A 27842-nucleotide genomic window follows, 5' to 3' on the forward strand; every position below is an offset into this window, starting at 1 on the left:
AGAAATTAATGTGCTGCATTCCCTTACCTTAACCGCTTAGATACAGGCATTACCTTACCTGGTAACGCCAAGATATAAAGCTACAGCCAATTCTAACATGCACATTGTTTGTTTTTGTTAAACCTTTACTCTAGGCTGGAAATTGCATTCCCTTTATTGGGGACATGGCAAAACAACTTTCCAGGTTTTACTACTGTAGGAACTTGTAGGGACTTCAAAGATAATGGATTACACACCCACAAATACACAAACACATTCCTATTTCTCTGTTTACCTCACCTTCTTATGAATGCTCTACCAATTTGATCGACATGAAGAAGTTTCACAAATGTGTCTGCTTTTGATCTATGATTGTGGACTTGCTTGTTGAAATGTTTTGGTTTGTTTGGATGTACGTGTTATTTTTAGTTTTTTATTTTTTTACACTGATTATGTATACAGGGCACATTTGTAAAAGAGAACGCGTTCCCCTTGCGTTTTCCCTGAATACATGAAAGTAAATAGAAAAACAAATGGTTTGCTTATGTCTCTGCCTTTTGCTCTGAACAGCTGAAGGAACAGCTGATTCTCCTACAGAAATTCACTCGGACAGAGTGTTTGGAGCCACAACTATTAGTAGACTCGTGGCTAGGTGAGGCATTGTGGATGGATTTGTGTAACCTTTTCAAGTTGGACCATTTCAACTGGCACTCCCAATTTTCACTTGCTTTCAGTCAAAGCCCCTCTGCAAGACCATGGTGCTTGCCTACAGAGCAACAAGGGGGACAGAGTAACTAAAATAACTCCACATTAACCCCTGTCCATCCATCATTCCACTTCCCACCCACTGTTTCCTTTACGAACTAATGCTTGCTATTTTGTATTATTTGTCTGACTCCTGACTCTGAATTGGTTTATAGCTCCTCCCCTTAGTAGGATGTACTGAGAAATATTGGGTTGAGTGGGTTTTTCACCTAGCTATCTCAAAACATACACACTAACTGGAAGTAGATATGGATAAAAGCATTACTAAATGACTAAAATGCTGGCATAATAAAATCCCCAAAACCATGCTGTAATTCTTTTTCAGCTGTTTCGGCAAGAGTGGCCATTATATTTTGGAGATTGACCTGGGGAAAAATGCTATCTGTCTGTTGGATCTTTTCAATTACTCGGCCAAAGAGCAACAGTACAAAATAAAATAAAAAACTGTCTGTCTTGTGTGTTTGTTATGTTGTCCAGGCAGACAAAATCGTTGCATGTATGCTCCTTCCCGCTCCCATTCCTGGAATAAAGATCGCTAGCCTTTTGTGTCCTGCTTCTGTTTGCAACAAATGGAAGTTTTAACAGAACTGTGGTTTTTCCAACTGTCTGTCATGTACAAGTGGCAGTGGAGTCATGGTGTGAGTGACACTGAGCAGCAGCTCAGAGACTCAGACAGGAAAGTGGACAAGCTGCACTTACTCAAACATGTCTTTATCGAAAGCTACCAACGTTTGGATTAAAGAAACCCCAGAACTGCAGCCACCTCTTCTAACTTAAGCTAGGATGTGGTAGGTCTAAGTCTTAGTCGATCACTGCCTGTTTCCAAAAGGCAAGTACGCTATTTCATAAAGTAGCTGACTAATAAGAAGATGGACTCCAAAAAGGATTTAGGTGCTGTGTTTCTGTGTTGTCAGTTTTATCAGATTAGCACACATTGTCTCCCACAGCTGTGCCAGCGTGCATCAAAGGAGGTAGTGCAGTTATAAAAAAAGACTGGAACAAGAAAAATACATTGCTGCTGTGCCTAGTTGCTGTTCTGCTTCATTGTACATCAGGGGTGAGCAATAACTGTGACTCAAGTGTTGGCTCTAAGTCGATCCAGATATTTGCAGTCAACCAGTGAAAGTTTTATATTTTATTCCCAACATCGGTCTACGCTGTGCCTGTTCCAGTGGGAATAATCGTTGTGGAAGCTGTGGGTCTGTCAGAGTCTATCCTCTTGGACCTAAAGTGGTGAGGTCCTGAACCATTTGAGGCAGTGTTCAAATAATACATTACTATTTTTGTCTGTGCTCGTTCAGAACCAAATATTCTGCTTGTTTTGACCAGTTAAATGCCGTGGAGGCAAAACTCAGGGGCTCATATCCAGATAAGTGATCGGAAAGCACTTACATTTTTCACAGGTCGCCCTATGATTATACAATCCGTTGAAATTCAGTTTGGAAATCTACTACAGAAATATCTTCGTCAGAACAATAATAGGCTATATGACATGGACCATTTCCCTTCTTTCCATGTCTATGGCTTATATTTTAACAGTGCTTGCATGTGTGTTCTCGTGTTATGAACAGCAACTTCAGGAGGGTAATGGCAGAATCAGTCATCTGAAGATCTGGCTCCATATAGTCATTTGAGTCATTTGTCATTTAGTGTTCAGCGTTTAATGAATCAGACAAGCTCAGTGCAGAGCAGATCCTTTGAAAATATTAGGTTAATCTATTTTTTTGTTGTTAAAAAGTGACCTGGAGTTTTTTCTTAATATTTTTAAGAAACCAAATTCATGGCCTGTGTTTTTCTCACTCCTAGGGTACAGAGTGGAATGTGGTCGTCTGTGTTTCATCCTCTCTTTTCTGTTGGTGGGCATTCAACGAAGCACGGGACCGATTCTGATAACACTCTACCCAGATTGGACTGGAACATAAGCCTGATTGGCATTTCCACACCATTTCCATTGGCATTTTCCTTTCATCAGCCAGGGGGGCTAACAGGACTGAAATCAAGGCCTGCGGTGGACCGCTTCGGTACAAATGTAACATTAACGTAATGATTTAATGCTTATCCAGGGCTATCAGAACCATTTGGCATACAACTCACTGCCAGACTAAACTAGGATTAACCTGTTTGGCAAAATCAGCAAACAAACAAATAAGAAAACAAACAAATAAGATTCAGAGTTTTGTGGCAAGCTGAATAGACAAGATTGAGATCAAATAGGGAAGGGGATCACAAATCAAAGATGGTGAATCAAACAAAAAAAAAACGCGATTCAACTCAACTTCACTAATTAGCACAGAGTGCTGATGAAAGGGTCCAATTAGGTGGTGCCTCTCAGGTCCTCTTCTGTCCACATGCTGGGAGCTGGGATTCTGCTAATACCTCTGCTGTGAGAAGACAGATCTCAAAACTTCTTTCTTTCCTGACACCAACAGGATGTAAAGACATTTTAAAAGCACACTAATTATGGGAGCTTAATGACTACTAACCTTTGAAACATGCTATATCTCATGACCAGGGGCTGTGTGTAGATCCCTAACTTAATTGTGGCATACGTGGAGTTTGTAGGATTTGCATGGGCAACCACCTATTGGGATTTATCACTTTTACACGAAACATGCACATACTATTTGTGAAGAAACACTACAAACCCATCTGCAAACATCCTAAATTCACCTTTTATGGTGACTATAAAGCTGTCTAAAGTATTGTGTCCTGATTGTTTCTCTATGTAAGGGCAAGGGCAAATTCATTGTATTTATAGGAGTGAGGGCAAAATGTTTTTATCTTTTGCAGCACATTTTCTGTGTTATAAAATATATGTGGCCAATGCAAGCTCAAAACACAAGCTGTGCATTCCGCAAGACTGACTGTACTCACATTTCTACGCACTTCAATGCAAAAGGATTCCGTTGACCACTGCCATCACACAAACAGAATCAGTCAAAGTGAAAGATGCACATATAAATTATATATATATATATATAAATTATATATATTTATAACAATAATATATCTATTTTATTTATTTTAGTTAAGGTGCTGAGCCAGCAAATTATTCTTGAAGACAGAGTACTAGTCTCCTGTCACCTACTGGGCACAGCTGATATATGGCTGATCATGAGTAATAATTTTACAGAAACATGCTGATCTAAAGACCGCCCACACCGTCAAATACTGTAAAGGCTACAGGTCAATTTCCTTTCAAACCTCCTATTGAATGAGTGATTAATAAATGGCTGCATAGCAGAAATAAACAAATCAATGTCAGAAAAAGGAGAGAAATAGCTTGCATTATGATTAAGGCCTGTAATATAATGCAAAATAAACATATTACCAATGGCAAATACATTTGTTTTATCATAAGGACTGTGTGTTAATGTACCACTATGAGGTTTATAATACCTGCACTCTAATATCAAATGTGATACTATGAATTAACCAGTAGACGTTGTGCATGGTTTGAGAATTGCTGGTACACTGTCCCGTGAATAATGAATAAACAATAAAACCTTCACAGGAAAACTTGCTGCATGCTAGTTCAAGAGTATTTTTTGTGTATGTACCTTGATAAAGCAGGAAGAAGGAGAGACAATGTTAATTTCTCAGTACTATGCCGTGTTTTTTTCTCATTGCTATGGTTATGTGAATAGGACTGAACTGAATAGGACTGAACATATTACCATAGTAGTGCCATCAGGATAAATTCCAAGACAAACTGCTAAACTGCATTACTGACTACCACATCAACTAGGGGATGTTAAGGTATATTGGTAAATGCCCATAGAATCTGATCAAAGCTTATGGTAAGTTCACTTAATTGCAGCACATTTACTGCATTATCATTCAAACCATTATATAACAACTGCTAGAGAGGCTTCTCCAACAGAGTAAATGAAGGTCATAACAGAGTATGTGGTTCATCAAAATTAGTTGACTATATTCCAGTAGTTGTGGTCAGTACTGCATTATTCTAATATGTACTGCTTCAACTTTGTCATGTCTAAGGGCCTTCTTTCATGCACAGCCTGCTTCAAGTCCCCCCAGTATTTAGTCAGGATTGAGCTTTAGGCATAGTTATGGAAATTCTTGAACTGATGTATACTTAGTCCTATACAGGTATAAATGGGTTACTAGTTAAAGGTACTGAGTCCCCATGTTTAGATAAGAAAAGGAATGTTGGTTGTGCTGTGGTAAAGGAAGTATGAGGTGCTGAGGTAAACGTAAATCTTTAGCAGGATGGGGGTAGATGCAGAACAATGGGTCTTAGGACAGGATAGAGGAAGATACACAACAGGGGGTACGATGGATAAGGAACATAGGTTGTTTTCATGGTACGACCATGCAGATTCTAATCTCCACCTATCCCTCTATAAGTATTGAATGTATTTCCAAATGCTTCAGAGTCTCCTCAGATGATTATCCTGTAAGCTTTTGACGCGTCTCTCTATTTGCAAATAAACTTTTAATTGTGCCAAGAGAATTTTGTCTCTGTACTCACTCCTTTAAAAGTCACAGCTTTGACTCAGCCATTCTATAATATATTTGTGTGTTTTGGATCAATAGTCCTGTAGTAGGATCCATGTTTTGTTCAGCTTCAGCATTATTACAGATGGCCACACTTCCTCCACACAAATTCTGTAGTACAATATGTAATTCAGGGTTGACTCAATGGCAAGCCCTGAAAACGCAAAGCAGCCCCAAACCATAATGCCACCCACCTCATGCTTTACAGTTGGTATGAAGTTCTTCTATATAGAAGCAGTGTTTTGTTTTTGCCAAACAAGTCATCTTGCATTTCAGCCAAACAACTCCAACTTTGATTCAAGTGTATTCAAGTACAATGTGCAAATCTATTTGTGCACCGCTTTTTAAAGAGCACTGAACAGACCTGCTAAAATGTTTGACACAGTCCTGTGAATCAGTTTGAATCCTTTGATTCTATTTTTGTAAGGAATCAAGGGATTGGATGACAATTCTTTTAAACACCCCTCAACATTTCACTGGAACAGACAATCCTAGCTGAATGGACAGTGAAATCATTTTCTATGTTTCTTAAGCTAAGTAAATAAAACCTGAAAACTGCTTTCTTGTATAACGTTGTCAACAGATTAGTTCCCTATTGATTGCTTTACTATTCCAAATACAGACTTCATTAAAAATCACAGTAATGAGCCTTGCATTTTCTGCAACGCTGGTTACAGGGACATTTTTGTATTCAGGATATTTTAATAACTATATAATATAATATCTCATTAGAGCAATTGACCTTCATGGGCTAAAAGATTGATGGGCTATTGTTATTCCCCATACTTTTTTTCAGTTGAAAACGTCTTTGTAATTGTGCCATTGTATTCATTACATACTGTACATATGAATCTGGGATACACTGCGAACAAGTGTATTATATTAATTTGGGTAAAAGACATACAACAGAACAGTAAACATGGCAGATGAACACTAGTGGCATTCATTAATTACATGATTTCTAAATAAAGGTCAGTAAGTTTCTCTTTTTGCTTTATTCTATTTTAAATAGGTCCGACAGTCAATTATCAATCTGAGATCTCTTTCTGTAAAGTCCCACTATTCAAAAAAATCTGTTTTGTTTTGAAGCCATTTGAATGATATTGTATTTATACACTTCTTTTGTAACCAAAACTGAAGTCATTTTCTGACCAGATATTTATGTTTATTCTTACTTGCTTTTGAAAAGGCTAACCTTTGCTTGTGTTCATTATTCACGTTCTGCCCACCCTTGTGAGAACCATTGTCTGTTATTTATTTCGTTATCATTGTTAAAAATACAGAAACACTGTATCATATTGACCATCACATTCTTAGATTTTAATTTCCTAAGTATTTTCTTATTTTCTTTGCTGTTTTAACCATGCATGGCACATCTCAGTGTCTAGCATTTCTGAGAAGTTTCTCTATTGTAGCTTAAGGGCCATTGTTGTGTATCTCTTGTTTCCTTTGAAAGGAAATCATGGCTATTTTGCAACCTTATCAGTACATCCCTTCAGTATGAAACATATTGAGATATAGAATTACACCCCTCAGCTGGAAAGATGGCGCAATAAGCATGGCGGCCTAAGGAAGCCTCCCAAAAGGAAGTGTCAGGACACACCAGACATGCTCTTGGCCACACAAAACATGAAGGCGGGGCTCTCCGGTTGATTCAACACTTGACCTTAAAAAGAGTATTCAGGTTTTGCCTATGTGAAGGTGAGTTACATAGTGAGTAATATGGAGTGAGAAAATAAAATGGAACAGGTTGCAAACTGGATGTTGATCAGATATATTTTATAACAGAAGTGGTGGATGTTAGTGGTGGAAATGATTGATAGATCGGGTCTTTTGATTGAAAGCAGCACAATCACTTCTGCTGCCTTAGTTCCAATCTCTCCATGATGCATTTTTAAGAGCGGGACAATATAAAAGACTCTACGATAAATCACTCTGGTCTGATGAGAAATAAATTCTGCAATACACAGATTTGATGGTGATTATATGGTGAGATGAGAACGTTCAAATTTCAGAACTCAACAAGGAAGAAACCGATAAGATATATGCCACTGTGATAGGCTTTCATATCATATTCAAATTGAATTGTATCAAGCTGCTCTTTCACAATACTTTGGAATACATTAAATGTATATGAAAGATGTATTTAGAGAAAGATTTGTTCTGTATTAATTATAATTCAACATGTTCTGTGTTTAAGCACTTTAAATTAGTATCTCCTGCAGTTAAGATCTGATGATTTTAACATCTATTCACATGATAAAAGTGCATTAAAACGGAATGAATGTATCCAATCGCAAAGCTTAGTACCAAATCCCAAATCTTTCTTTTAGATAATTGCTTTGGCCAAACAGAGTAAGAACAGATTTGTGCATCCCAACACACCGATTTACAGGAGGGTTCATTGTGGACATGAATGGAATAGATTACAATATAGAGACCATCGTACCACCCACATTCTGTTTGAGGCATGCTTTGTGTTTTCACAATTTCGTTTCTCACTTTCAGACATTCCTGGCCTTAAAAGTGTATTTTATTCTACCTGAGACACAGACACCCATATGAGTAACTGCACTAACAATCCAAACATTTTTGACACATACTGGAAGCCATCTCTTTCTTCTTCCTCACTTCTTTCAATCTCGATACTCCCTCTCTTTCTCCATCTCGTTCTCTCTTTTTTATCACTCAAATGTACCTGCTCGCATAAAACACACACACCCACACCCATACACACAGTTTCTCTTTCCTCTGGCAGGAGTGGGACAGTATGAAGATGACTATCGATGTGGTTGTGCAGCATTGGCTGCTGATTGGCTCGGCAGGGCGAGACGGGACCGGAGACAACTCAGTAAGGGTGGGCCATGACAAACAGCAACCTCGTCGGTGTCTCAAAGGTACCCAGTCGGAATTTACACTCCTGGCCACACTTTGTCACCGGGCTGGTGAGGTCCATCCGTCACCACTCACTTCCCTCGCTCCTCCGATCAATTGCCCCGGGGGGTCTCTGCTCAGCGGACAGGCCATCTCTTTGACTGACGTCGAGCCACTCCCGGGAAAGGGGCCTAATGGATTATTAGGGATCACTCCAAACTTTGATCTGTTTTTGAATTCAGCCACTTGGTTGTACAAAGTGGCAAAATACATTTTGCTATGGAAATGCTTACACCTAATTGGAAAACATCTAAAGCATGTTGACATAATCTTGTCTTCAGAGGTGTCACACTGGAGCTTTGGACATGATAAGGCCACAGCCATGCTTGTTTACTTTCATGTCACAGTAATAACCCACCTGAAGACACGAGGAGTTCAAACTAGATGGGTTCTTGTTGGTATTCCTATCCATTAATGATCTTGACAGAAACAAGCAGGAATTCAGGATATTAAGCACATCAAATTTAGAAATTGAATTCACAATTTGGGGTGAAAGCTAACTGGTACAGTACAGCAGGGTGTAAATATGTAAAGTATGTATCTATAACAATAATTACATTCCAGGGAAAACTGCTGGCAACAACACCACTATATTATAGTATTTAATTTCAACTGCTTGAAAATGACCAAATTAACACATACAGTTTACCCTCAAAAGAGAATGCGCTGTGGTTCGATAAGAAAATTTTGCCAATAGGAGATAGGTGCTGGAGTGAATTTAGGCTACAAGCATTGTGTTCCTAATGACAGTAGTATTTATTCCCATTTTCTGTGGACAGATTACCCAAAATTGGAGCTCTTTGGGAAATTCGATAGGCCTACAAAGAAAATGAAGCATACAAAGAAAAGAATAATCTATCTACATTCAAATGTGAGGGAGGTTTGATAACAGTTATTATGGTAGTGATTATAGAATCAGTTGATTATCGAGGTGTTTTGGCACTCAACATTCAATCTAGTGTCCAAAAACTGGTTCTGAGTGGAAGGTTGTTGATCTTTCCACAGGAGAGCGACCCCAAATACAGCAAAAATTACTTAAGAAGAAATGCTGGACTGTTCTAAAGTGGGCAGCAATGAATCCAGATCTTATTCCCATGGAAAATATATGGCAAGAGCTGAAATCAGCAATTGCAACTCCTAAACATCACAAATGCAACTCTGCGGTTTGCAGCTGAAGTGTCGGCCAAGATGCCAGTGACGATGTTTGTTTACATGGACCGTTTAAATGCAGTTATCTTTGCCAAATGATATACAACCACATAGGCCTTGGGTGCCAATAACATTCTCCATGCCATTTGTGTTTCTTCTCTGAATGATATTAATAAGCTTTGGTTTCAGTATGAAAAATTGAGTTCAGAAACATCAATTATACTTCATTTAATTTCTTCTTAATTTTGATGAAATGTAAAACTATTTTAATATAAATTACAAATTCACTCCAGTGAGTGCATTTTTATTGCTTTGGGATAGAGAAGGGAAACTGGTCCGTGCATTTTTCTTTGAACTACTGAGATAATTCATAAAGTTTGTAGAATAACTATATCCTCTTCTGCCAAAAGAAAAACCAACTACAGATTTAAAACCTGATAAGCTCCTCTAACAACAGAATTGTCTGATCCAACACTTGGATCACCTTCAGTGACTCAAACAATTAGAAAGACAAGCATCTTTGGATAGCGTCCACTTAATTTTGTACATAGCAAAATATCCAAAAGCTGTACATTTCAAGCTTAAGTTATTAGATATAGATATGTCTTGATTAATGCTTTGGGTGCTTGGTGGAACTTTTAATAGATCAGGATTCTGTATTACAGCATTATAGTTTATTTGAAGGTGCCATTTTCTTAGGGTTGAGTTCTCTGGTTAGTCTATTCTATTGGCAGGTCTCCAATCCCTGTCTCTCATCAGGGCTGCTAATAGAAAGTGATGAATTGAGTTTTTCTGGTTGGGTTTCATCCCCAATTGACAGATCCATCTCCCATTTTCTCTCATACGAAGCTCTCTGCTTTAATTCTTCTCTTTTGCACTTCTCAACTCTCCGGCTCTCTCCATCACAGTAACAATCGTTTAGATTGTCTCCCTTGTAGGAAAAATAATTTTGAGGTTTGCGAATATGTTAAAAATTTAACAGAACCAAGGGCAGTATTAAGAGCTGCTGTGTGTCGTACATTTCCCTTATTTTTCACTTCCGGACTGCTAACAGGATAGCAATGAGAGTTATCCTTTTTCTGACATGTCTACGTGTACATTCCTTCATATATCTACAGAATATAGCCCTGTCTTCTTTATTTCTCAAGATCAATGACAGAGTCTGTAGATGAGTCTCTTCTATCTCGCGTCAGAGAGCTTCCCGACCAACTGCCACATATGGTAATTAGAGTTCCTCTAGAAAAATCAGGTGCTTTAACTGAGGCCATCAACTGACTAGATAATTAGCACATCCAGCCTAAGCAATTTCTGCTAGACGTCTGAATTGAGACATCAACTTTGGAAAGCCTCTTGTGGGTTTTGTTTAGAGGGGGCTGAGAGGAAGTAGCTGTGTTAATCTCTTGTGTTGCTTTTTCTATGCCCGGAGGGAGCGCCGATGCTTGCATATCAAAGCATGCTATCCGTAAACAGGCCAGAAGAGCAGGGAAAAACTGAAATCTTGCCATGTTCCCTTAGGCTAACTGTTGTCATTCCAAAAGGTCAAATGAGTGACGTTTGATGTCTGAGAACCACTGAATGCCCAATCGTTATATGAGCAGGAGTTGACTGTGTAACAAGACAAAGCAAAGGACTTCAGGGATAATCTATGTTTGGTTGCCTTAATAAACACAGTAAACACAGTACATTTGCTGTTTTTGATCATGAATCTTCTACATGTATCTTTCCAAAGATGGGAAAGGGGAATCCATTCTTAATTCCAAACCACAGTTCACCATTAAGGAATTAATGCAACATCGATTCCCTTAAAATTTGTTGAGAGAATAACAGATATTTTGTCTTCTGTTGGCAAATGACCTAGTGTGGAGGAGGCAGGCGGAGTAGAGTAGAATAGAATGTGTGTTTTAGTTACCAGATTTGTGGAAACTCCAGCCCAAACAAAGCTTGTGTTGACAATAAAGTTCAATGGTTGGCCGTCAGTCGAGAGAGCATGGTACCACTTATCGAGCCCCCAGAGACTGGCCAAGTTCATCGTATGCTGATATGTTGCAGTTCACACAATGTGTTCATATCAGGACCAAATAACTTCAGTGTGGGATGACTCAGTTTAGTAGCGTGACTTCACATTTTACACTTCTGGCAACCTATACATGCACAGATATGATAAAGTGTTTTGCATTCAGAATATATTTGATTAAAAAAAAACATATTCAGAATAATAATGTGTTGTCTATACATGATAAATAGTTCATATTCAGAATAATTATGTGTTGCCTATACATGATAAATAGTTCATATTCAGAATAATAATGTGTTGTCTATACATGATAAATAGTTCATATTCAGAATAATAATGTGTTGTCTATACATGATAAATAGATCATATTCAGAATAATAATGTGTAGCCTATACATGATAAATAGTTCATATTCATAATAATTATGTGTTGCCTATACATGATAAATAGTTCATATTCAGAATAATAATGTGTTGTCTATACATGATAAATAGTTAATATTCAGAATAATAATGTGTTGTCTATACATGATAAATAGTTCATATTCAGAATAATAATGTATTGCCTATATATGATAAACATATTATATTCAAAGTAATATAATTCCTACATAAGGTAAAAAGGTCATATCCACAACATAAATGTGTTGCCACGATGTTATCGTGTAATTGTGTTATGTATCCTCCTAAACTGACACAATGTATCCTACTACACTAACACAATGTATCCTACTACACTGACACAATGTATCCTACTACACTGACACAATGTATCCTACTACACTGACACAATGTATCCTACTACACTAACACAATGTATCCTACTACACTGACACAATGCATCCTACTACACTGACACAATGTATCCTACTACACTGACACAATGTATCCTACTACACTAACACAATGCATCCTACTACACTGACACAATGTATCCTACTACACTGACACAATGTATCCTACTACACTGACACAATGTATCCTACTACACAAACACAATGCATCCTACTACAATAACACAATGTATCCTTCTACACTGACACAATGTATCCTACTACACTAACACAATGTATCCTACTACACTGACACAATGTATCCTCCTAAACTGACACAATGTATCCTACTACACTGACACAATGTATCCTACTACACTGACACAATGTATCCTACTACACTAACACAATGTGTCCTACTACACTGACACAATGCATCCTACTACACTGACACAATGTATCCTACTACACTGACACAATGTATCCTACTACACTAACACAATGCATCCTACTACACTGACACAATGTATCCTACTACACTGATACAATGTATCCTACTACACAAGCACAATGCATCCTACTACAATAACACAATGTATCCTTCTACACTGACACAATGTATCCTACTACACTAACACAATGTATCCTACTACACTGACACAATGTATCCTCCTAAACTGACACAATGTATCCTACTACACTGACACAATGTATCCTACTACACTGACACAATGTATCCTACTACACTAACACAATGTATCCTACTACACTGACACAATGCATCCTACTACACTGACACAATGTATCCTACTACACTGACACAATGTATCCTACTACACTGACACAATGTATCCTACTACACTACACTAACTCAATGTATCCTACTACACTGACACAATGTATCCTACTACACTGACACAATGTATCCTACTACACTGACACAATGCATCCTACTACACTGACACAATGTATCCTACTACACTGACACAATGTATCCTACTACACTGACACAATGTATCCTACTACACTAACACAATGCATCCTACTACACTGACACAATGTATCCTACTACACTGACACAATGTATCCTACTACACAAACGCAATGCATCCTACTACAATAACACAATGTATCCTTCTACACTGACACAATGTATCTTACTACACTGACACAATGTATCCTACTACACTGACACAATGTATCCTACTACACTGACACAATGTATCCTACTACACTAACACAATGTATCCTACTACACTGACACAATGCATCCTTCTACACTAACACAATGTATCCTACTACACTGACACAATGTATCCTACTACACTGACACAATGTATCCTACTACACTGACACAATGTATCCTACTACACTGACACAATGTATCCTACTACACTAACACAATGTATCCTACTACACTGACACAATGCATCCTACTACACTGACACAATGTATCCTACTACACTGACACAATGTATCCTACTACACAAACACAATGCATCCTACTACAATAACACAATGTATCCTTCTACACTGACACAATGTATCTTACTACACTGACACAATGTATCCTACTACACTGACACAATGCATCCTACTACACTGACACAATGTATCCTACTACACTGACACAATGTACCCTACTACACTGACACAATGTATCCTACTACACTGACACAATGTATCCTACTACACTAACACAATGCATCCTACTACACTGACACAATGTATCCTCCTAAACTGACACAATGTATCCTACTACACTGACACAATGCATCCTACTACAATAACACAATGTATCCTTCTACACTGACACAATGTATCCTACTACACTGATAATATGTATCCTACTACACTAACTCAATGTATCCTACTACACTGACACAATGTATCTTACTACACTGATAATATGTATCCTACTACACTAACTCAATGTATCCTACTACACTGACACAATGTATCCTGCTACACTAACACAATGTATCCTACTACACTGACACAATGTATCCTACTACACTGACACAATGTATACTACTACACAAACACAATGCATCATACTACAATAACACAATGTATCCTACTACACTGACACAATGTATCCTACTACACTGACACAATGTATCCTACTACACTGACACAATGTATCCTACTACACTAACTCAATGTATCCTACTACACTGACACAATGTATCCTACTACACTGACACAATGTATCCTACTACACTGACACAATGCATCCTACTACACTGACACAATGTATCCTACTACACTGACACAATGTATCCTACTACACTGACACAATGTATCCTACTACACTAACACAATGCATCCTACTACACTGACACAATGTATCCTACTACACTGACACAATGTATCCTACTACACAAACGCAATGCATCCTACTACAATAACACAATGTATCCTTCTACACTGACACAATGTATCTTACTACACTGACACAATGTATCCTACTACACTGACACAATGCATCCTACTACACTGACACAATGTATCCTACTACACTGACACAATGTACCCTACTACACTGACACAATGTATCCTACTACACTGACACAATGTATCCTACTACACTAACACAATGCATCCTACTACACTGACACAATGTATCCTCCTAAACTGACACAATGTATCCTACTACACTGACACAATGCATCCTACTACAATAACACAATGTATCCTTCTACACTGACACAATGTATCCTACTACACTGATAATATGTATCCTACTACACTAACTCAATGTATCCTACTACACTGACACAATGTATCTTACTACACTGATAATATGTATCCTACTACACTAACTCAATGTATCCTACTACACTGACACAATGTATCCTGCTACACTAACACAATGTATCCTACTACACTGACACAATGTATCCTACTACACTGACACAATGTATACTACTACACAAACACAATGCATCATACTACAATAACACAATGTATCCTACTACACTGACACAATGTATCCTACTACACTGACACAATGTATCCTACTACACTGACACAATGTATCCTACTACACTGACACAATGTATCCTACTACACTAACTCAATGTATCCTACTACACTGACACAATGTATCCTACTACACTGACACAATGTATCCTACTACATTGACACAATGCATCCTACTACACTGACACAATGTATCCTACTACACTGACACAATGTATCCTACTACACTGACACAATGTATCCTACTACACTAACACAATGCATCCTACTACACTGACACAATGTATCCTACTACACTGACACAATGTATCCTACTACACAAACGCAATGCATCCTACTACAATAACACAATGTATCCTTCTACACTGACACAATGTATCTTACTACACTGACACAATGTATCCTACTACACTGACACAATGTATCCTACTACACTGACACAATGTATCCTACTACACTAACACAATGTATCCTACTACACTGACACAATGCATCCTTCTACACTGACACAATGTATCCTACTACACTGACACAATGTATCCTACTACACTGACACAATGTATCCTACTACACTGACACAATGTATCCTACTACACTAACACAATGTATCCTACTACACTGACACAATGCATCCTACTACACTGACACAATGTATCCTACTACACTGACACAATGTATCCTACTACACAAACACAATGCATCCTACTACAATAACACAATGTATCCTTCTACACTGACACAATGTATCTTACTACACTGACACAATGTATCCTACTACACTGACACAATGCATCCTACTACACTGACACAATGTATCCTACTACACTGACACAATGTACCCTACTACACTGACACAATGTATCCTACTACACTGACACAATGTATCCTACTACACTAACACAATGCATCCTACTACACTGACACAATGTATCCTCCTAAACTGACACAATGTATCCTACTACACTGACACAATGCATCCTACTACAATAACACAATGTATCCTTCTACACTGACACAATGTATCCTACTACACTGATAATATGTATCCTACTACACTAACTCAATGTATCCTACTACACTGACACAATGTATCTTACTACACTGATAATATGTATCCTACTACACTAACTCAATGTATCCTACTACACTGACACAATGTATCCTGCTACACTGACACAATGTATCCTACTACACTTACATAATGTATCCTACTACACTGAGACCATGTATCCTACTACACTGAGACAATGTATCCTACTACACTGACACTATGTATCCTACTACAACAACATGATGCATCCTACTACACTAACACAGTTTATCCTACTACACTGACACAATGTACCTTACTACACTAACACAATGTACCCTTCTACACAGACACAATGTATCCGACTACACTAATACAATGTATCCAGCTACACAAACACAATGTATCCTACTACACTGACACAATGTATCTTACTACACTGATAATATGTATCCTACTACACTAACTCAATGTATCCTACTACACTGACACAATGTATCCTACTACACTTACATAATGTATCCTACTACACTGAGACCATGTATCCTACTACACTGAGACAATGTATCCTACTACACTGACACTATGTATCCTACTACAACAACATGATGCATCCTACTACACTAACACAGTTTATCCTACTACACTGACACAATGTACCTTACTACACTAACACAATGTACCCTTCTACACAGACACAATGTATCCGACTATACTAATACAATGTATCCAGCTACACAAACACAATGTATCCTACTACACTAACACAGTTTATCCTACTACACTAACAGAATGTATCCTACTACAACAACATGATGTATCCTACTACACTGACACAATGTACCCTTCTACACAAACACAATGTACCCCACTACACTAACACCATGTATCCTACCACACTGAGACAATGTATCCTACTGCACTGAAGCAATGTATCCTACTACACTGACACAATGCATATTACTACACTGAGACAATGTATCCTTCTACACTGACACAATGTATCTTACTACACTGATAATATGTATCCTACTACACTAACTCAATGCATCCTAGTACACTAACACAATGTAACCCACTACAGTGACACAATGTACCCTACAACACTGATACTCTGAACCTATACTCAGGCTGAATTATTGCACCGAAGACACACATACATTGTATTCATCCATTTGCGATTCTCAGCGGTTCTAAACTGAAAAGTGAACCCACGGTACGGTTTTCCCTCCCTCAGTTAAAGTAGATTGGCGGTTGGGGTCTGATTTCTGGGAGATCATTGAGCAAATCGTAGCAGGTCCTGCAGCTGTCTGAGACCTGGAACAGGCCTTCATTCTCTACCTCAGTAGCCCTGCTGGCTGACCTGGTCTGACTTCAAGTCCACAGCGAGCGTGGCTCCACAAGGCTCCACGGAGCTCAACGGGGCTTCAGTAATGAGGGTTGCTGTGGTCATGTAGCGTATGAGGGGATGCTTGACTGAGGGTGCCATGCCCTGACCGTGCACGAGGTCAAGGCAGCCCACTGACATCCTGTCTCTGCTGGAGAAGGACAACGTGCGTGGGTGGTTCATAGCAAATACTTGTTTTTCTGTTACTCAACACCAGTGACGTTCGAATCCCCTCTTTAGCCTTAGCCATTGACGTAGGTCGGTCGTCGTGGGCACTGGCTCAATGCCACCAGGATGATCAGCGACGGACCGGGATGGATGGCAGACACTGTGTTCACTGTACGGCACAGATGTGCATCAGTCAGAGGGTTTAAATGATTTCAATGTGAACATCAGATTAAAGGAATGAGGAGATTTGTCTCCCAGCTACAGACTGGCATTGGTGCTTTTCAAACAGTATAGTCCCATGGCTCAGGAATCCATTTGGAGATTTGGTTTAAAACATTGATCACACACACTGAAACACAACTCACAAAGGCACAGATGCACAGAAACCCTTAGAAAATGCAGTTGTCCTTCCTTACTAGGCACACGCGTAAAACAAATTCAAATAATGTGTTCTCCGTAATCCATCCAATCCAATGTCAGTGCTGCCTGTGAAACCCACCCTTCCACCTGACAGGCTTTCTGAAAGACGACGTCACCGTGTTTTACAACAGTTTGAATGTAACCTATCTAACCCTCTGCAGCTAGCTCCAATTAACTACAAAAACGAAAAGAGATGTGGGAAAAAAGTGTTGAAAACGCAATAATTTGACTATGTTTAAAGCGTATAATACATTTTTTAGTCTTGGACAAATCATTACTTATAACACGTAATTTCTCTGAGTGTACTGTAGACATGCACGCACAGACACACACACAAACACACACACACACACACACACACACACACAGTAATATGGACATGAAGGAAAGACGGACTGGGCAAGAAAGAAGAGAAAGATTTGCGAGTCAAAGAAAGAGCAGAGGAGAGTCCCATGAGAGCCCTACATTAAGAGAGCATTCCTCCACTTCAGGAGATAAAATATACCCCAGGAGAGAACAGCAATGCTGGCAGACACGTTTCTAGTGTCACGTCCTTGTTTGTGTGTGTGTTTGTGTCTGAGTGCTTTCGTTTTTGTGTACTCAAAGAAAAGAGCTTGAAGGTGCAGTCACCAAACCTTCTTTTCTCGCTCCAGTGCCTTCTACTTCTAGGACAATATGAGATATGGAGAGTAACAGAGGATGAGCAGGTGTAATTCAGCGTTATCATCCTGCTGACATGAATAAATTATTACTCAGTCTCTACATTTTCCATTATGTACCCAGTATTGATGTTGGTATGGTACAAGAAATTATCATGGGCAGAGCAGGGTTCACCTGTTTGGAGACCTCTGGGCAATATATCCATTATGTACAGTCAGAAGGTCCACCCAGCTATTACAAAGTGATGTCAAACAGCGTTTAGCCCATTTGAACTCACACTCAAGTTAGCTTTCGTCTGTTAGAACTCCCACAGACCTATCTGCTGGCCTATGAACAGTCCACCATAGACATCAGTAGCAAACACAGCACAAATTGGCTACAAAGTACAAGTCCTTAACCGCGGAAGGGTTTTCTAAAAGTCCTTGATTAGCCTATGTTGGTAAATTCAAATTCCAAAAGGAGGATCAATGTCTCTTCTGGTACTTTGTTGATCTCAATGTATTTTTCACCGGTTGCATTGGTCATTTGAATAGTTGCACTGCAATGGCAAAACCCTTGTCCGCTCTCTGAAAACTATTTCTGGTGTTCACCTTAACATTCTGAGGTTGTTACGCCAAGTAAGTAAGCAAACTGTCATAAATTGCCAGTTAGAGCTAAGGTCAGCCCTTACGTTAAAATGCCTGTGGTGATGAGAAGCTTGTCTTTAATTTGACTGTGCTACACTATAGAGTGGAGACAATCCGAGAGAGAGATTGACAGGCATTCAGTGACAACGCGAGTTGTCACCTGTGACCATCAGGGGAAGATAAAACAATAGCAGCGACTGTCAGTTCACAGGTTCTACACACAGCCTCACCATTCGGACAAAGCTCTCAATAAATTCTCAGTACGCACCATTTACGCCATGGCTTGAGCAATTAACTAATTAGGTACACCTGGGCAGTGACCTGACAAATGACGCACCGGCTAAAGTACAATTCAAATTCATGTTTGTTACCAGTCAAATATATAGGCAAATGAAACAGAGGCTGAAAACTGAAACATTCTCTCAAAATCAGACCTTACCATGTTGAAAAATAAATGATTAGTGGTGTATAGATTGTCTAGCATTCCAAGGGTGTGTGGGTGTAAGTGTCTAAGTGTCTCGATGTACTGTAATTCGTATACCGTTTCAATAGTATATTCTCTAAGCAGCCAGTTGATCAGGTACACAAACCCATTCACACGTGGCCTTGACTTATATGAAGCAGTCAGACAGGGCATTTATTTACTGTTTAACTGAATGTCAAGTAAAATGAGTGGCCTTGAACGGTCCAGAGCTCTAGGCTGTTCCATGTAATTCAGTTGCACCGGCCCGCTGCTCTTTAAGATAAAACAATCTCTTCTGTCTTTCCCCACTGTCTCTATTCAATAAAGCATAAAATTACAGAAAATGGTTTCAGTTGGAGTGGCCTGTCTGTCGTTGTGGACCGAAATCCCAGTGGAATGTCTACGACACTTTTTACAACCAATGACCAAACGAATTCAGAGGCAAGCGATGGCCTGACCGGGTATAGGATGGCTGTAGATAATAAACTGGTAACTGAGTAACATCTGATACATTTAAATGTGTAGGTGTGGTTGGGTACTGCTCAAATGACTTGATTCTGTAACCCCATGAGTCCTAACCGTCATTAAAACCAGGTGGTTCAAATTCAGAACGCTGATTGTGTGAATGGTCCTCGAGAGCTTTTGCCTAAGAGCAACTCTCAACCATAGCATATTGGCCTTACCAAACCCCCTTTGTGTCATTGCTTGAATATAGTATTTTAGTTGAAATGGGATGAATCAAATACACACCACTGTTCAAACGTTTGGGGTCACCTAAAAATGTCCTTGTTTCCCATGAAAACATACATGAACGGAGTTGGAAGTATAGTCAGAAATAATGATTTTTAATTGAAATAATAATGGTGTCCTTCAAACTGTGCTTTCTTCAAAGAATCCTCCCTTTGAAGCAATTTCAGCCTTGCAGACCTTTGGCATTCTAGTTGTCAATGTGTGTCTGAAGAGATTTCACCTCATGCTTCCTTTAGCACCTCCCACAAGTTGGTTTGGTTTGATGGGCACTTCTTACCATACGGTCAAGCTGCTTCCACAACAGCTCAGTAGGGCTGAGATCCGGTGACTCCGCTGGCCCCCTCCATTATAGACAGAATACCAGCTGACTGCTTCTTCCCTAAATAGTTCTTGCATAGTTTGGAGCTGTGCTTCGGGTCATTGTCCTGCTGTAGGAGGAAATTGGCCCCAATCAAGCGCCGTCTACAGGGTTTGGTCTGCCTCTCACGAATGTTCTTCTTTGTGATCCGAACGCCTCAAACTTAGATTTGTCTGTCCATAAAAATGTTTCCCAAACTTCCTCTGTCCAATGTCTGCATTATTTTGCCCACCTTAATCTGTTCTTTTTATTGGCCAGTCTGAGATATGTTTTTTTCTTTGCAACTCTGCCTAGAAGGTCAGCATCCTGGAGTTGCCTCTTCACTGTTGACGTTGAGTCTGAGTTTCTGGTACTATTTAATGAAGCTGCTAGTTGAGGACCTGTGAGGTGCCTGTTCTCAAACTAGACACTCTAATGTATTTATCCTCTTGCTCAGTTGTGCCCTGGGGCCTCACACTTGTCTTTTAATTCTGTTTAGAGCCAGTTTACGCTGTTCAGTGAAGAAAGCAGTACACAGCATTGTACGAGATCTTCAGTTTCTTGGCAATTTCTCGCATGGAAAAGCCTGAATAGAATGCCATGTTTCAGAAGAAAGTTATTTGTTTCTGGCCATTTTGAGCCTGTAATCGAACCCACAAATCCTGATGCACCAGACACTCAACTAGTCTATAGAAGGCAATTTTTCAGCTGTGCTAACATAATTGCAAAATGGTTTTCTTATGATCAATTAGCCTTTTCAAATGATAAACTTGGATTAGCAAACACAACGTGCCATTGGAACACAGGATTGTTGGTTGTTGAAAATGGGTCTCTGTGCACCTATCAGCCGTTTCCAGCTACAATTGTCATTAACAACATTAACAATGTCCATGCCGTATTTCTGATCAATTTGATGTTATTTTAATGGACAAAAAAATGACATTTCTAAGTGACCCCAAACCTTTGCACGGTAGTATACTTCTCCGTTAGCAACAGACACAGGGATCCCTGGTGCCATTTGCCTTGCCGGCTGGCAGTATCGCTTTAACTCACTCAGTTATTACATAATGTCCAAACTGGCAGACCTCTATGTTCCGGACCCCGAGAAGAAGTCTATTATCATGGAATTACTCAACGGGGAAGCCATGACCTCCTCTCTTGATCCACTCTTTTCCGTTCTCCCTCTCTCTGCTTTCTTCCAGCCCTACAGCACAGTTCTGGGAGAGTAAAACAATGGCATCACAGCAAAAAAGCATGGTCAGAATGAATCAGGTGGCAAGAGTTGGCTGCACAGGATGTGTTTTATTCCCTGTGGAATGTGCTATGCTCTCGCTCTGGCAAACTGTGCAACTACATGGATAGGGCTTTGGGTCAGTCAGGGGACCAACATTTTAAAATACACCTGGCACATTATGACCACTGGTGAGAACTTTCCTGAGTTAAGGTCAGCTTAACAAAGGCCTAGTCAGACTGTCTTATGATTGTGTCGGAGTACAGTAGATAACTGGCCATCCAACATAAATCAGCGTATCTGCAGGTTCCATCATGTTTAACAGAATGCATTTTAAGACCTCCTTAATGGAACCTGGAATGCAATTTAATACCAATTTCAAGGTCCGCATGCACCAAAAAGCTTCTAACATTTCCCTTCCTGGAATATGTCTATATTTGCAAAAAAAGTACAATATTTAAGAATGGGCCTTCCAGCAAAGGCTATGGTCTATGGTATAAGTCATGGTGGTGTGCTACACTTAAAATGAGAATTCTGCTGTAGGCCTATAGATGCCCATGACAAGACAGGGCAACTCTTGCCAGCTATCCTTGATAAGGTGCGACCAAAAATATGAAGATGTCAGGTCATGGCTGGGGGCATATAGGCATCTCTAAGCACCTGGGGGATCACAGTCAGCCTGGCTACAAATGTGCCTCTAGGCACCTCTATGTTCCCTTTTTGGTTCTCCCCAATTAGAGGCAGCTACACCGTGTTGCCTCTAATTGGGGTCCCTATTTAGGTTGCCATTGTTCGCCTTGGTTTGTCCGTCATTGTTTGCTCTTTGTGTTCGGGGCTCTTTATTTAAGTGAGTGATATCAATAATAAATAATTTCTTTAAGTTTGCGCTGCTTCAAGGGTCCTGCCTCTACAACACCGCGACAGAAGCATGTTTTTCTGTTGTCATGAACAGACTGCCAATCTGCCAATTCACTAAAATATACATACACATTTCTTATGAAAACTAAAAGTTGCATACTTATTTAAAAAATGGCACACCTGGTATTACCTGGTTAGGCTATGGTGAGCTGAAACACGTGTTTTCAAATAAGCACAAACACAAACACTCACAGTACACACAAACACTCACAGTATGCCTACGGAGCTTTCTAGAATGTTGAACGCACAAGTAGAGTGAGAGTGAGTGACAGTGATACTGCCAGCCGGTAAGGCAAGCAGCTCCAGGGATCCACGTGCCATGTTGGTAACGGATATGTACGTACGATTCAGACAATTTCTACTTTATTTAGCCACAATAAATGATTACATGTTAATACCCTCGTAAACTGAATACATAACCACTGAAGACATGTTTCGTTAATATTCTAAAACCATTTGTGACTTTTAGATTAGATTCAACTTTATTGTCATTGAACAAGTACAAGTACAGTACAACGATATGGAATTAGCATCTAACCAGAAGTGCAAATAGAGCAGGGCCCATGGTGACCTTTGAAGAGTAAACAAGTATGATCTTACCGAGTTCAGGTCCAGGCTGGTCTCCACCCACTCCTTGGCATCATTGTATTCGTCTATTAATCCCATAATATAAAGCGTGTCCAGAGAATCTACGATGGAAGCACCCCTCAGACCACCTGAAAAACACACAGGACACAACCCAGTCAGGAACATGGAAGACCCGTTGGTTCAGGGACTGACTCATGCAGCATACATGTATGGCTGCCCTGATATGCACAACTTGGTTGCTATCAAGCTGCCAATGTTTATCTGGAATATGGGAGCGACATTGTACAGGCTGAATGAGAAGTGTCTCTCACCAAGATGAACATTGAACAATAATTTATGAATCAAACATTGTGTCTGTGATCTTTTGCAACAGTATTGATTAAACAACATTAACTGTCTCGACAGCTGCATTCCCAATTTTATTCAGTGCAGGAACTACAGTCCCTATGCGCCAATGGCTTGTTATAGATGCACTTAATTTGAAGTAATTAAATTCCCTTCACAACCTTAATGAGAAATGTTCAGAGGCTTTTATTCAAAACTGCCACCCTTAAGAGAGAGATTTGATGTCATTTTTCTACTCACATGAAAACAAGATGCAAACATGGCTGGCTATATTTGAAATAGCTTGGAAAAGAGAAACCAGTGCATCTCACAAAAGTACTTTGTGATCTGAAAATCTCAAGTTTAGATATGTCTGTCCATAAAAGAAAATCCAACCTTCTTCTGTCCAACGTGTGTTCTTATGCCCACCTTAATGTTTTCGTTTTATTGGCCTGTCTGAGATATGGCTTCTACTTGCTTTGCAAGTATTATTTAATGAAGCTGCCAGTTGAGGACCTGTGAGGCATCTATTTCTCAAACAAGACACCAATATACTTGTCCTGTTGCTCAGTTGTGTACCAGGGCCTCCCATTCCTCTTTCTATTCAGTTAATAGCCATTTTGTGCTGTTCTGTGAAAACAGTTGTACACAGCATTGTATGAGATCTTCATTTTTTGGGGGAATTTCTCGCATGAAGTAGCCTTCATTTCTCAAAACCAGTTTTTCAGAAGAAAGATTTTTGTTTCTGGACATTTTGAGACTGTAATCAAATCCACTGAAGAAGGACAGTTTTATTGCTTCTTTAATCAGGACAACAGTTTCAGCCATGCTAACATAACTGCAAAAAAGGTTTTCTAATGATCAATTAGACTTAAAATGATAAACTTGGATTAGCAAACACAACATTCCATTGGAACACAGGAGTGATGGTTGCTGATAATGGGTCACTATGTAAATAATGTACGCCTGTGTGGATATTCCATAAAAAAATCAGCTGTTTCCAGCTACAATAAACATTTACAACATTAATAATTTTGTGCACTCTTTCTGATCAATTTGATGTTATTAAATGGGGGTCAATTAGACGGAAGATTGACCCCAAACGTTTGATCGGTAGTGTACAGTATCTCACAGAAGTGAGTACACCCCTCACATTTCTGTAAATATTTGGTTATATCTTAGCAATTTTCTCTCCCCGGTGTGATGTGACTCGTAAGTGTTACAAGGTATCAGGTGTGAATGTGTGTTAAATTTGGTGTTATCACTCTTACACTCCCTCATACTGGTCACTGGAAGTTCAACATGGCACCTCATGGCAAAGAACTCACTGGGGATCTGAAAAAAATAATTGTTGCTCTACATAAAGACTGCCTAGGCTATAAGAAGATTCCCAAGAACCTGAAACTGAGCTGCAGCATGGTGGCCAAGACCATACAGCGGTATAACAGAACAGGTTCCACTCAGAACAGGCCTCGCCATGGTCGACCAAAGAAGTTGAGTGCATGTGCTCAGCTTCATATCCAGAGCTACAGTTCATTGTACTGTGACATACTGTGACATGTACTGTGACATACTGAAGCAGAGCATGATCCCCTCCCTTCGGAGACTGGGCCGCAGGGCAGTATTCCAACATGATAACGACCCCAAACACACATCCAAGACGACCACTGCCTTGCTAAAGAAGTTGAGGGCAAAGGTGATGGACTGGCCAAGCATGTCTCCAGACCTAAACCCCATTGAGCATCTGTGGGGCATCCTCAAACGGAAGGTGGAGGAGCGCAAGGTCTCTAACATCCACCAGCTCTGTGACGTCATCATGGAGGAGTGGAAGAGGACTCTAGTGGCAACCTGTGAAGCTCTGATGAAATCCTTGCCCAAGAGAGTTAAGGCAGTGCTGGAAAATAAAGGTGGCCACACAATATATTGACACTTTGGGCACAATTTGGACATTTTCACTTAGGGGTGTACTCACGTTTGTTGCCAGCGGTTTAGACATTAATGGCTGTGTGTTGAGTTATTTTGAGGGGACAGCAAATGTACACACAAGCTGCACACTCACTACTTTACATTGTAGCAAAGTGTCATTTATTCAGTGTTGTCACATGAAAAGATATACTCAAATATTAACAACAATATGAGGGGTGTACTCAGCTCTGTGAGATACTGTATATTGTCCTCAGTTTTCAGAATAAAATCAACTGCTTAGTGTACAGTAAAGCCAGTATTTGCATTTGTTTCCCAGTGTGTTGCGTTCATATTCAACTGTTAAAACACCACCCCTGACTGGATTTGTTAGTGACAGATATATAGTTGCTACATTCAACCTTTTCAGTCCAGTGGCTTTCAGCAAGTAGAATCCTTACATTAACAACATGTACGAATCCAATTCAAATAGATCTCTAAACGGACGACAGAAAATGGCCTATAACAAAGTTGGAAGGATCAGAGCTGGGGCAATAAAATAAAGATTAGATGAAACTCCTAGACCACAAGGTTGCCTTTCTATCCTCTGCTAGAAATACACTGGTCAGCTAGGATTTCAGTGAGTGCTTGGGCACTCTCACATAAGAGGATACACCTTTCCCAGGAGCCCAGACAGTCACAGATGCAGTAACAGTGAATGACAGAGCGGGCGGAAAAAACAGAAAATAGCACAGGAAACAAAAAAATATATTTGGATAGCAGGTTCAGGCTGTTTAGGGAAAATGTAAAAAGAGACTGTCACTTTACTGCTTTGAAATCTTCCTCCATATTTACTGGTTTAGGTTAGCGGACATGAATTGCTGATTGGCAGTATAACGGAGTACCTGCAGCCTATATCAGTACTGTAGGTTTGTCTTATAGGAGACTGGGCATTGTTTGTCTCTCTTGAGATGGGAATAAGATCCCAGTAAATGTCCTCTTCTGTATTATATCCTGAAACATGTCCTCTCCTTGTTTTGATCCTACTGTATGTGGTAATGAAGAGCAATATAAAATGCTAGGCATAGATATTCACTTCCCTGCCAAAACTTCAGATTAGTGAGTGTTATAAATTACCTACTTGCAGCTATTTGCCAGAAAAAAATTAAGCATTCACTTTCTGCTAACCAGCTGCAATTAAGCTACTGGAAATGACACAGTAAATTCTCAACTGTAGAACTCTTGATTATCACAAGTTCTTATAGGGATTGCAGAAATGAAACTGACATAAAAAGTACTCATGGTTCATCAATATATTGATAAACTACCTAAATGTGTACACTAAATCCACTGACAGCTGGCAGAAATACAGTACAATGTTATTCAGACATTTCCATCAAAAAATCCAAACAATATTCCCAACTACATTTCAAAATTCAAACATTTGCTTGTCAGCTTAAGTTAACCAACATTTAACTTGATCCAATCCTCAGGGAAAACCTAGGAATAATTTAGCTCCTGGCCCTAACCTCTAACCTCTAACCTCCAGACGGCTGTCTGCCATGTGGGTTCCTATATGTTGGCAATGTTTGATATGTCATCACACTTAGAAATTGGTTTTTGGTTGATGACGCCTTGGTTAGTAAGTGGTGCTGTTCAGTTAAAAACAAATGATCATGCCTGAGATTTCAACTCACTCTCCCCCACAGTCACACATAAAGAGAGATGAGCAAACCAAGGCCGGAAATATTTTAATGAGTGAAGAACTAAACCAGGGTTATTTCAGTCTTCATAGCTCTACAGAATTATGACTATTATCAAAAGACACTTGAGGAACCCACGTTTTCACCCAAACATCACAATGATCACACAAAAGGTTTTCACTCAAATTCTTTTCCCAATTCTGAAACATCTGTGTG

The 27842-nt window shown here is 39.4% G+C and overlaps 1 protein-coding gene across 2 annotated transcripts in view; it reads right to left on the reverse strand.

The window, feature by feature from the left end:
• The window catches only part of LOC105006133 (mannosyl-oligosaccharide 1,2-alpha-mannosidase IA), a 226817-nt gene that overhangs the window by 75828 nt on the left and 123147 nt on the right, over positions 1–27842 (reverse strand). For both annotated transcript variants that reach the window (XM_013131541.4, XM_013131542.4), the window contains exon 3: positions 23710–23825. In XM_013131541.4, the coding sequence (XP_012986995.1) occupies positions 23710–23825 (116 nt within the window). The remainder of the gene's footprint in view (positions 1–23709; positions 23826–27842) is intronic.

Source organism: Esox lucius, chromosome 20 (assembly GCF_011004845.1).
Source record: "Esox lucius isolate fEsoLuc1 chromosome 20, fEsoLuc1.pri, whole genome shotgun sequence".
Classification (NCBI taxonomy): Eukaryota; Metazoa; Chordata; class Actinopteri; order Esociformes; family Esocidae; genus Esox; species Esox lucius.